This window comes from Protopterus annectens, chromosome 8.part1 (genome assembly GCF_019279795.1).
Source record: "Protopterus annectens isolate FY-2018-M chromosome 8.part1, PAN1.0, whole genome shotgun sequence".
Lineage (NCBI taxonomy): Eukaryota > Metazoa > Chordata > Ceratodontiformes > Protopteridae > Protopterus > Protopterus annectens.
The window spans coordinates 145,736,806-145,749,880 of record NC_056742.1 but is presented as its reverse complement, the minus strand read 5'-3'; the positions used below and the strand labels follow the sequence as shown (position 1 = coordinate 145,749,880).

The following is a 13,075-nucleotide window of genomic DNA, read 5'->3' as shown; positions in this document are numbered from 1 at the left end:
CTCCATGGGACCAGAGGGTGTCCCAGGCTGTGTCATACGCGAGCTCCAGAAGGAATTAACCCCGCATCTTAATACCCTGTTCAGTCTCAGCCTCTCCACAGGATATGTGCCCAGAGAATGGCGCACGGCAACAGTGGTCCCGCTACACAAGGGTTGGGCCACAACTGACCCTGGGAACTACCGACCGATAAGCCTGACCAGTCTGATCTGTAAGGCTATAGAGCGAATCATTATGGAACTCATAAATGGAGAGATTGAAAACCTCCAGTCACTGGACCCCACACAGTTCGGCTTCGTCAAGGGCAGATCATGCCTCCTGAACCTGGTGGATTTCTTTGAGACAGTTACTCAAGCTATAGATAAGGGAAAGGAGGTACACACGGCTTACCTTGACCTTGCTAAAGCATTTGACACCATTCCCCATTCGGGTATTATTGATAAGCTCACCAGCCTGGGCATAAACCCTTACATCACAAGATGGATCGCAAACTGGCTCTCGGACAGATCCCATAAAGTAAGACTAGCGGGATCTATGTCCGAATCCAGACCAGTAACGAGTGGTGTGCCTCAGGGCTCTGTCCTGGGGCCCCTCCTGTTTGGCATATACTTCTTAGAAGTACAGGCAAGCATGGAAGGGCTGTGGCTGACTAAGTTTGCGGACTGCAAACTGGGTGCTATAACAGAGTCTCCAGCCGACATGGAGATCCTCCAGAAGGGCCTAAATGAGACTGATGCATGGAGTCAAAGCCATGGTCCCAAGCTAAATGCAAAAACATGCGTAGTAATCCCCTTTGGAAAAAAAGTACAGTTTTGTACCTACCATAAATGTAGATGTCTGATAGGTATGCATCTGCAGTCATCACATAAGGGTTGTCCTGCCTCAGGCAGCCCTTCGGTCGGCTGGATTCCAAAGTCTGGGTCTGGCCTCGGCTGATGTCACACTTTCCCCAACGTCAGAGCGTCTGGGGTATAAAAGCATCAGCCAACGCCATTTTCCTCAGTTTTTCTTGCCCCAGATGCCAGGTGCCCTCTAAGGAAGGCTAAAATTTGGAGAGATGCATTTTAAAAACAAATCCAAACATGCACAGTACTATAAAAACAAATACACCATAATAGATCCCCCCAGCTAGCTATAAGAGGGGTAAGTACCCAAGAAGTATACCACAGAGGGGAAGGAGGGAGGGTAAACCTGACTGCAGATGCATACCTATCGGACATCTACATTTATGGTAGGTACAAAACTGTACTATGTCCTTCAAGGATGCATCTGCAGTCATCACATATGGGTAGAATACCATAGCCAATCTGGGGGTGGAGGTACTAAGTAAAGGATGGTGTAGCTAAAATACCCTGCAGGACTGCTGTAGCAAAGCCTGCTCTGGATCTGGAGTATAAAGGTAAATTGTAATGCTTGGCAAATGTATGCATGGAGCTCCATATAGCAGCTTCTAAAATGTCCTTGGTAGCCACCCCTCTTATGAAGGCTGTGGAGGTGGCTGTAGCTCTCGTGGAATGAGGTCTAATGTTAGCTGGCACAGTTTTTCCATGAAAGGAGTAACAAAAACGAATGCAATTTCCTATCCATTTTGAAATTGTCTGTTTGGAAATTGCTTTTCCTTGTGCCCCAGCAGCATATGCTACAAACAGCTGGTCAGTCTTTCTGTAACTTTTAGTTCTGTCCAAGTAGTAGCGCAACTGTCTGTGTACATCCAGGGTGTGCAGAAGTTTCTCCCCTTTATTTTGTGGTTGTGGGAAGAATGTAGGCAAGTGAATAGCTTGGTTCAAAGAAACCCTGGATACCACCTTTGGCATAAATGTAGGATTGGTTCTCAATGAAACTCTGTCCTGATGAAAAATAAGAAATGGCTGTACTGCCATCAGAGCTTGTAACTCAGATACTCTTCTTGCTGAGGTTATGGCCAGAAGGAAGGCAGTTTTCCAAGACAGAAACTGTAGATCTGCAGATGCTGCTAGTTCAAAGGGAGGAAGTGTTAGTTTTTCCAACACGAAGTTAAGGTCCCAAGTAGGTAGAGGTGGTTTCCTTGGAGGATTGATGTTTTTGATTCCTCTTAGAAACTGTCTCAGGAGAGGATGAGAGAAGACAGGTGGATCAACATTGTATTCTGCTGAAATTGCTGAGGCATGTATCTTAATGGAAGAGTAAGACAGGCCGTTGTGGAACAACTCTGCCAAATATTCCAGTATATGTGCCATGTTCATCACTGTCGCATCTAGGCCCTTTGTTGTATTCCAAGTGTGAAATCTTTTCCATTTTTGCTGAATATGCCTTCCTTGTGGAAGGCCGGCGAGCTTCCATAATGATATCCTTCACTCTCTGGGATAGCTTATCCTGAGGAGGAGTCATGGTATTTTCCAGGCAGTTAGCTGCAAGGTTTTCAGGTTGGAATGCAGAGTCTTGAAATTGTGCTGTGCCAGTAGAAGTGGCCATAGGGGGAGAGGTCACGGTTTCGTCTGTGACATGCTCTTTAACAGTGGGTACCAGTGCTGTCTTGGCCAGTTTGGAGCTATCAGAATCACTCTGGGCTGCTCTGTTCTGATCTTCAGTAAGACCTTGGTTATTAATGGGAGAGGTGGAAAAGCATACACTGTTAGAGCTTTCCAGCTGAAAGAGAGAGTGTCCACTTTCCATGCTTGTGGGTGGTATGTCCTTGAGCAGAATTTCTTCAGCTGATGATTGTGGGGGGAGGCAAACAGATCTATTTCCGGCCTTCCCCATGATTGTGTTATGAGTAAGAAGATGTCTGGGTGCAGCATCCATTCGTGTGCATCCATGGTATTTCTGCTTAAGCTGTCTGCCAGTATATTGTCTTTCCCTGGCACGAACTGGGACTGCAGCTGTATATTGAGTTTCAAGGAAAGTTCCCATAGATTCATTGCCAGTCTGCAAAGAAGGTAGGAATGGGTGCCTCCTTGCTTGTTTATGTACCACATGACTGTGGTGTTGTCTGTCCTTATGAGTAGGTGGCCTTGATGAAGAAAAAGTTTGAAGGCCTCGACTGCGTGTATCACTGCCAGCATTTCCTTTTAGTTTATGTGCATGCGCAGCTCTCTTTGTGACCATAGCCCTTGGATACATCTGCCCTCCATCCGTAGTGATGGTTTGGTTGGCTCTTGGCTTGCTGAAGGGCAACCCACTGTTCGACTGGCAGGCTTGAGCCCACCACAAAAATTCCTTTTGAATGCATGGAATGAGTGGGATCAAAGTTTCTAAACTGTGACTGTGCTGAGTCCATAAACTCCTTAGGTACCATTGTAATTTTCTCATATGCAGTCTTGCTTGTGGAATCAGAAGAATGCAAGATGCCATGTAACCCAGGGCCTGCAGGATTTTCCTTGCAGTCAGCTGAGTTTGTCTTGTCAGATTCTTGAAGTAATCCGGTAGTTGTTTTTGTTTTTCTTCTGTGAGAAAGGCCATTTGGGTGGTTGTGTCTAGATCCGCACCCAGAAAAGTTATTCTTTGGGATGGAACAAGTCTTGATTTGTGGATGTTGACTGTATATCCCAAGGCCTGCAGTAGGTGGATGGCATAATCCAAGTCCTTTAACAAAGTTTGCTTGCTGTCCGCTTGTATAAGGCAGTCATCCAGATATGGGTAAATTTGAATCCCCTGAAGTCTGCAGTGTGCAATTACTGATGCCAGGCATTTCGTGAATACTCTGGGCGCAATAGATAAGCCAAAGGGCAATGCTGAGAATTGATAATGCTCTGAACCTGCAAGAAATCTGAGGTGTCTTCTGCAACTTTGTCTGATAGGGACATGCAGGTATGCCTCCTTGAGGTCTAGAGTCACCAGCCAAGACCCCTTGCCCAGCATGGGAAGGAGTTGCTGTAGAGTCAGCATTTTGAATTTTGGCACAACGAGGTAAGTATTCAGTGCGGACAAGTCGAGAATAGGCCTCCACTGATTTTCTTTTCTTGGAACAAGGAATAATCTGGAGTAAAATCCTTGGCCTTGTTCTGAAAGAGGTACCTTTTCTATAGCTTTCATTTGTATTAAGTTGGAAATTTGTTTCAAAGCCTCTGCCCTCTGATTTAGTGGCAGGTTTGGCATGCCTTTTCTTTTTGGCAATGTGTGGAAATGGAACCTGTATCCTTTGTCTATTATTTGCAGTGTCCATGTGTCCCTTGTAATGCTGTGCCAATTTTTTGAAAATAAAGAAAGCTTTCCGCCCAAAGGTGCTTCTAATTGAGCCCTGGTCGGAGTCAAAACAAAGTCATTGAGTCTGTCCTGGTGTAGCAGTTGTAGTTCCTGCACTACCTCTCTGGTTGGGAGGTTGCCATTGACGGCCTCTGTAGGAGCCTCTAGCTTGCCCTCTACCTCTGGCACGCCTATTCCTGCCTCTCTGAGATCTGTCCGAGTCCGGAAAGGACCAATTCTTAGTAGGCCAATTTCTGCTGAATCTCGGTGGTTGGACTTGCAGAAAATCTTTGACTGTTTGCACAGATTTTGCCTTTTCTTCAAATTTCTTTAAGACCTCTTGAGCCGTGGAACCAAATAATTTTTGCTTTTCCATAGGAGCATCCAAAAGCTTAGCTTTAACATGGTCTGGCACAGATTGCTCCTTCAGCCAGGCATGCCTACGTATGACTGCACCTGTCATAGCTGACCTACATGAAGCTTCCAATGCATCACACACTGCAAGAAATGGTTGCTAACCTGCTGGGAGTTATGTACCAGATCCTGAAGGGATTTGCGATCAAGGGGCTCAGAAGAAGACAGTTTCTTATGCAATTCATCTAACAAATACTCTTGGTACTGTATCATATGAAATTGACAATTTAATGCCCTCATGGAAAGAGTTGCAGAAGTATACACTTTCTTACCCCATCTCTCTAAAGCTCTGGACTCCCTTTCAGAGGGTAGAGGATTTCTAGCAGTGGCAGCTGCAACCCCTTTTGGGCCCTGGGAAATAGTTTCTGGATCAGCAGAGTGGGCCTTGTACAGGTGTAGATGTGAGTCCGGGACCCTGTAGTACCTATCAGGTTTGGCAGGAGCCGGAGAGAGTCAGGGGTTGTACTAGCATCAGAGTACACATCATCAATGACATTCAAAACTGGAGGTATAGCTAAAGGCCTATGCTGAGGTAAATGTAAAAAGGTCCTTAATCTCTTTCTAGAATCAGAGAATTCCTGACCCTGCCATTGAAAATGTTCTCTCATAGAGTGTAATGTCTCTCCAAAGGAAAACTCTTCAGGAGGGGAGGCCGAGGGAATAGATTCTTCAGCATCAGAATCCTCGTAGGCCAAATAAGCCTCCTCCTGGTGGTCTGACAGAGTAGAGCCATCAGAGGACTCATCTGAGGAGTGGGGGTCAGAGGGCTCAACCCTGGGCCTTTTGTCTGGAGGTGGTTGAGAGCCCCTGTCCGGATGAGGTTGAGAACCTCTAATTAAGGAGATAAGATCCTCTGCTAAGCTAAGAATCTGTGAGCCAGTAGAGGGTCTCTGAGCGGTAACCTTGGGAGGCAAAGCTTTAGAAAGTTTAGCAGCTTTAGCCCTAGAGAAAGCCTTAATGGACATGGATGCAGGAGGTCTGGCTGCACCACGTGCAGGAGTAAATTTGTCTAAAGGAATGGTGTCGGAAGGTTCCTGGACACCAGTTTCAGCAGGTAATTCAATAACCGACTCAGCCGGGGCCTCCGGGGCCGAGGTAGTCGGTTGTGCGGTTTCGGTAATCGGAAGTACCAAGGACTCGGTTTCAGCCGAGACACTCATGGTAGGCCTGACCGTTGTTTCAGCCGAAACCGCGGCCTGCGTGTGTCGGTCCTTGTCCTTCCGTTTCTTAACTAAATGTGAAGTCGGAGTCTCCGACGGCATCTTGTAAGCAAAACTAGCCCCAAAGAATTCCTCTGCAAACTCCGACCGACGTCTAAGAGTTCGTCGGTTGAAGGAAGCACAGGCTGAACAGGCCGAGACGTCGTGGTCTGGGCCTAGGCAGGGGAGGCAGTAAGAGTGGAAATCCTTATGAGGTATTTGTTTCCCACAAGTTGAACAATTATTAACTTTATCTGACATCGGCTGAGGCAAGAAAGAGTCCCCACGGGGTACTTAGCTTTTTTCGAAGTCTTCGGTAGCTGAATCACAGGAGCTGGCCGACCGGCATGTGCAAACTGCTTCTGCTTCGGGCACCACACGGCAAGAAAGACTGAGGAAAATGGCGTCAGCTGATGTTTTTATACCCCAGACGCTCTGACGTCGGGGAAAGTGCGACATCAGCCGAGGCCAGACCCAGACTTTGGAATCCGGCCGACCGAAGGGCTGCCTGAGGCAGGACAACCCATATGTGATGACTGCAGATGCATCCTTGAAGGACATCAGAGTACCCGCAAACTACAACACAGGAGGTAATCCCCTGAAATCTGAAGAAGAAATAAGGGATCTAGGGACCTAAGTAGATAGCCAGCTTTCCTTTGATAACCATGTTGCCAAAGTGGTTAGAAAATCCTTCTATGTGACCCATCTGATCATGAAAGAGTTTGCATCAAGACCTAAGGATGTAATGGTGCCCCCTCTACTCTTCCCTCATCAGACCCATTATTGAGTACAATGAACCAATTGGAATGTACCTGGCAAGACATCTCCAGCAGCTGGAGAGACCACAGAGGCACCTAACCAAGAGAATTACTGGCCTCAAACAGTTGCCCTATGCAGCACCATTGAAAAAGCTAAGACTGTTCTCTGTTGCATACCGCTTTCTCAGAGGCGATCTCCGTCTAACGTACAGAGCCATGTCCAATCCAGAATTGTTGAACATGCTCCATCTTAGCAAAACCAAATCTACTCGAGCTACATGCTCTAGGGATATAAACCTCAACACAACAATGAATAGAACATGCTGGAGGGATAGATTCCCTTCGCAGAGACTTCCCTTAGTATGGAACAGGGTCCTGATCTACACAAGACAGAGCGCCTCACTATCACTCTTCAAGAGGAACCTTGATGAGTGGATGGGTAACAGAAGGCTCACACCAGGGATCACACCAACAGCACTACTACATAGGAGCCAAGGGTACTAGATGCTAGTACAAGGGTCTAGGGAACTACTAAAGGAGCGGTGAAAACCACACAATGTGGCTGGGCTAATATATGCCTTCGGGCAGATAGCTCAGTACCAACCTATGAACTTGTTCAGTTGCATGCAATAAATCCTGCATTTCTTTATTTTCTGCACATTCAGAATTTGTCAACATTTTCTGTTTAAGCATTGACATAATGTATTGCTTGATATTTAAGCATATGAAACTGACAATTTAAAGCCCTTATAGCCAAGGTAGCAGAAGTGTAAATCTTTTTTCCCCATCTATCCAGTGCCCTGGAATCTCTGTCTGAGGGGAGTAGGGTTTTTTGCAGTGGAAGCCTTGACCCCCTTAGGACCCTGAGAGATAGTTTCTGGGTCAGCAGCAGGGTTTTTAAATAGAAACCTGTGGGAGTCTGGAACCCTGTAGTATCTGTCTGGTTTGACAGGGACTGGAGGTAAGGAGTCAGGAGTCAGACTGGACTCTGAAAATACATCATCTACAATGTCTAGCACAGGTGGAACAGCCAGGGGCCCTGTGCTGAGGCAGTAAAAGAAAGTCTCTGAGCCTTTTCTTAGATTCTGAATAATCTTGGCTTTCCCAGTGGAAATGCTCCCTCATGGTATGCAGTGTTTTCCCAAAAGAATAATCTGCAGGAGGAGAAGCTGAGGGGATAGATTCTTCAGCATCAGAATCCTCATAAGGAGGAAGAGTGTATTCCTGATCAGAAGAGGAATCAGATGAAATGGAAACCTGATCTGAAGATTCATATTCTACCTCTTGCCTAGGCCTCTTGTCAGGAGGGGGATGAGAATCCCTGATCAAAGTAATCAAGTCCTCGGCCATTTTGAGCATCTGTTTTTTAGGCATGGAGGCCTGTCCATGGGGCTGTTGTACTTGTTTCTTTGTCTTTAAAGCTGAAGTAGTTTTAACATACAATTGTGTAGGCCTGAAAACGCCCTCAGAAGCCAGTGCCTGCTCAGCGGCTGCGGACCCATCTGAGGGAAAGGTTTTTGAAGGTCCAATACCTTGAGTTTCTGTAGACCTGGTTGACTCCACGTGGGAATTGGTATCAGCCTGTGGCTCTAAAGTTGCGGTCATCAGGGGCTGCGAAAGTGCCTCACTGAGAACCGGTGAACTGGCGACTGGCCTAGAAGAAGCCTAGTCGTCGGTTCTGGACCTCAGATGCCTGTCCTTCTCTTTTTCCTTGCGTTTTTTGTAAACTCAGGTAGTCTGCTGTTCCGACGGCATTACATAATTAAATCTTCTGCCAAAGTAATGAAATGCAAAATCTTACCGACGCTTAATAGTGCATTGGTTAAATCTAGCACAAAACCGACAACTAGCAACGTCGTGGTCAGGGCCTAGGCAAGAAATGCAGTAAGAATGAAAATCCTTATGAGGTATTTGCTTCCCACAAGAAATACAATTATTAACTTTTTCTGACATCGGTCTGGAACAAGAAAAAAGTTTCCCCAATGGGGTACTTAGCTTTAAATGAAGACTTTGGATCTGAAATTCAAACTTGAAAATCTCAGGAGTCGGCCGACCGGCACTTGCGAACTGCTTTTGCTTCGGGCACCACGCAGCAAGAAAGACTGAAGAAAATGGCATCGGCTGCATCTTTTATACCCCTGCCGCACTGACATCAGGGAAGAGGCGACAGCAACCGATGCCAGACCTAGACTTTGGATTTCAGGCTGACTGCGGGTAGCCTGCCAGCAGGATAACCCAATTGAAATGACTGCAACAGAGAAACATGATGAACATCCCTATCTTTATGAAAAACCAAAGGAGGAGGTCTGCAAGAAAGTGCTTGCATCTCTAATACATGCTTAGCTAACATAACAGCCACTAGAAAAACTGTTTGAGAATTCTGTTTTATTTCCTATCTTGGAAGAATGTGTGAATTATGAGATAAATTATGCACAAATTAATGTTTTCCAGACTTTTCAAATTTATCATACTATCTAGAGTGCAATTTAAATTGTTTATATGAGTTACTAGTTATATAAAGGACACTGGTGACTTTCATAGCAAATTACATAAATAACGAGAACACCTGTGAATTATATTATTTTGTTACATCTGATGCAGATTGGCTATATACTGTAACACCCAATGATGAACTTTATGGGGAATTTGCCTTCCCACACTGACATGTTCCCTTCCTGGATTGACATGAACCCGAAGTACACAAGTAAAGGAAGAAAAAGAACAAACCCCAGCGAGGAACTTAACTGTAAAGAACTCGACAGAAATCAGCTCAGTGAAGGGTGTTATGACTTAAGTTCAACTGTAGCATTTGGACTGGCAGCAAAGAAGTTCCAAGTATGGAGCATTCATGTCACCTTTATGTCCTATGTTTACATGGGGAGCATACACCTGATGTACGATGTTTGGAAGACGTAAAGGCTTTGGTATACTGGCCTGACACTGGGCTATCATTGGCAGGAGAGCCTATAAGTTATGAATACTGTAAAAGTGACGTGGAAGGACATCTCTTATTACTGATGGCAAAACTGGTACCCGCTACTCTCCTGCTTCTGCAGCCCAGTTTCATATAATTTTTAATAAGCCAACTGTTCTTCCTCCTGGAAAACATTAATTTGTGCATAATTTATCTCATAATTCACACACTCTTATTTCTCTTTTAGTGCTACTTTTCACATTTTACTCCCAGTGTTTTGCCATGACCCTAAAATCCTTTGATCTCATTTATCTCTTTTACTGCCTAACTAGAGCACCATCATATTAATACTCCTACCTAATTTTATAAATATTTCTTTAAGTATTTAGTTGTCCTTTTCCTTAAAACAACACACCCATCTCGCTTCCTCCTTCTCTCACAGATGCATCTCTTGACCCAGTGGTGAATTATTTGCCTGTAAATGTGAGCACCTTTTTTTCTTTTAATTGTAACCAGGTTTCTTTTACTTTAAATACACACTTGGGAGTGCTGCTTACCTGACTATGCAAGCTCCACATTCTGTGTACAACACTGGCATATCGCTATTTGTTCATTTTTAAAAAGTATAATGTGCATTACTTGCTGCTAATATATATTTCATCATATAATTTTACTCTACTGTTTGCTGTAGCTATATCTATTGCCCAGTAGTATCTGAAAATGGTTGATTTTAGTCAGTTCACCTACCTTATTAACAAATAAACATACTGCCTAGAAATGGGAACTATTAAAATATAACAAGCAACCCACTGTTCTACCTTGCATCAACTGGTTTGCTGTTTCGAGTCCATTATAAATTAAACAGATTAATTTACTTATGAAAGAACACTGTAACATTAAGTCTGTCTTAAGCCTCAAAAACTGAAACCTGAAAGGGGAACAAATGGAACTTGGCTAAACTGACTAATGCCCAGGCTACAGAAGAAGGACCAAATTTGTTTCAAGTGCACTAGCAACTGCTCTTTTAACTCTGGGACAGTGATACAGGTATGGAAAAATCTCAGCTTCCTAGGATGATAATATGGCAAACACTAAATGCGTGCATTTTTAAAGTGCTCCATACGCAACAGTGAGGCCAAAGCCAAAAAAGAAATCTAATGGTGGTTATGGCCCACCTTGCAAATTAGACAGATGTTAAGTATGCACATCTTCCACATCAACTGTAATTATTCAAGACTTGAGTTGAATGGCAAGCCTTGTAAACATTCTTAATATTTTTGATAACATAACAGTGCTAAGATTCATAGCCATTACCACTTTAATACCAAGAAAAAACATGAATAATTTTTAAAAATTCACAATTCGGGGAATAGTACTTTTAAGTGCATATGCTGCTAACAGCTTTTCAACAAAAAGCACAGCATAGATCACTGGAATATGCGGGTATCTGTGGAACATCTGAAAATGGCAAAGGAACTGGACTGTTTTGGAATTCTGAAGCATAACCGTGTGATTCTTTTACTAAGACCCGCTTATCCGTTATCAGCATGACCAAATGTATGCATACCTGAGAAAATGTGGAGAATGTTGCTTTTGGAATGCATCAGTACTGTTCTGTTCCTTCAAGTGCTTACATGAGAACTTACACTGGTTTGTCTTGTTTAACTTGTTTCCTGTAATGGAGTCCCTCAAGGCTCTTAGGTCCACTTCTTTTTTCCATATTTATTAACGACCGCCACTTGAACATACCCCATGCTACTTGCATTCAATATGCAGATGACTCTACCTTAATCTGTACTTGCAACATAGCCTTCCTCCAGTCCCTAACCCAAACTGTATTCCAAAAAGTAGAAAATTGGTTCATGCAACATCGCCTTCTCCTTAATCCTAAAAAAACAAAACTACTGCTTTTTACGCCAGCTCATAAGTCACCCAACTCCATTCTTCTCTATAACCTCTAATAATGCTACTAACATAGCACCAGATACTACCACCCGCATACTAGGTGTCACAATCGACAATCATCTTAACTATGACGACCATATTAACTCCACCATAAAGTCTGTCAACAAAAAACTTGGTACCCTCTACAGAATTAAATCCTTCCTTACCCCCTCAGCCAGGAAAACTATCGCACAAACCCACCTCATTTCTATCCTTTTCTATGCCCTCTGCTATATATACTAACCTATCTAAAAACAACATCTCTAAACTTTCTATCTGCTATAATAGTATAGCTAGATTCATCACATGCTCTCCCTTTAAAACCCACCACTGCCTTAATCTTAGACAACTAGGATGGTTAGAAATACAGAACCATATACTCTGTCAACAGTTACTTATCACACAAAATATCCTACACCACCCCAATGATACCCCCATCCTCTCTAATCTGATCTCTCCATATAAAAATCTGGCTACACTACGTTCTGCAAATAAACTCCTTGTCTCCTCAATTAAATCTACAACAAAGCTGGTGATTCACTTTTCGCAAACACTATAGGGAAAAACTGGAATCAGCTCCCTCCTGAACTATCTACCCTAGCATCTGCATCTCAATTCAAAAAACACATAAAAGAACATCTAAAAACTAAGTGGCTTTGTCCTTGTGCAAACCCAGACTGAAACTTTTATTTCACTCCTGTTCTTACCCTACACCTCCCCCCCAACTCTTTGCCTCCAAAACTAGTTACTTCTCTTCTTGCTTTAATCTTAGTAATATGATAAAATTTAAGAACTTTAATCTTTCTACACATACCCTAATTCTATCTAATGCATTTGATTATTTATATTTAGTTTAACTTTTACCTGAATGTTTATAGTCAATATTTTTTAATGCCATTTTACTTTTCTCCTTTTACCAATGTTACTATAGTACTGTTACCTTATATGACTTTATTACACTTGTTTCCTTTCTTTCTACATTGTTACTGCTTATGCTTGGAGCTTTTCTCCCCAGGCCTCTACTGAAAATGGACATGTATCCAGTTAGACTAGCCCGGTCAACAAATGTAAAATAAAAATAAATAAAATAAAAACAGACCCCCTACAAAAGGACCTTTGGTGGCCATGTACTTTGTCGAAAACTGGGGACTGAATGGAAAAACTTCCACACCCCACTCTGTGAAGCTTTTCTCTTCTAACAGTGGGAAGCTGCTAAACAGGTTTCTCTGTTGACAGGAATTAACAATCAAGACTGCCTCAATGTCCTCTAGTTAAAGTGGAAACCTCAGCCATGCATGCCTTCCGAGTACTGAAGCCACGACTAGAACCCTCATGGAGACATTTGCAGAGTTACTGTCAGCTAAGGCCCTCATGGAGTAATATGTATGGCAAGCAGCATGGCATCCCATTTTTACCTGCACTATCACTTTATTAATTCAAAACTAAATACATTTTACTAAAAGTCCTTTACACATCAAGAGACTGAAAGTGTTGTACAAAGAAAAGCATCAACCATTGGAAAGTTAAAGTTAATAAAGAATACATACCATGTTATGTTTGAGGATTCTTTGCACCACAGGTGTGAACACTTCTATTACAACCATAGAACGTGGGCGTTCTCTGCAATGCTGCAATTAGAAATTTAGACTAAGTAAAAAGAAACTAACATCTGTGTTACATGGAGAAT

The 13,075-nt window shown here is 43.3% G+C and overlaps 1 protein-coding gene across 1 annotated transcript in view; it reads right to left on the bottom strand.

Moving 5' to 3' along the window:
- Positions 1-13,075, bottom strand: part of LOC122810253 (c-Maf inducing protein) — a gene marked incomplete in the record, with an annotated part of 1,337,359 nt that overhangs the window by 640,828 nt on the left and 683,456 nt on the right. Inside the window, 1 exon segment of the mRNA XM_044081790.1 lies at positions 12,936-13,016. Coding sequence (XP_043937725.1) covers positions 12,936-13,016 — 81 coding nt within the window.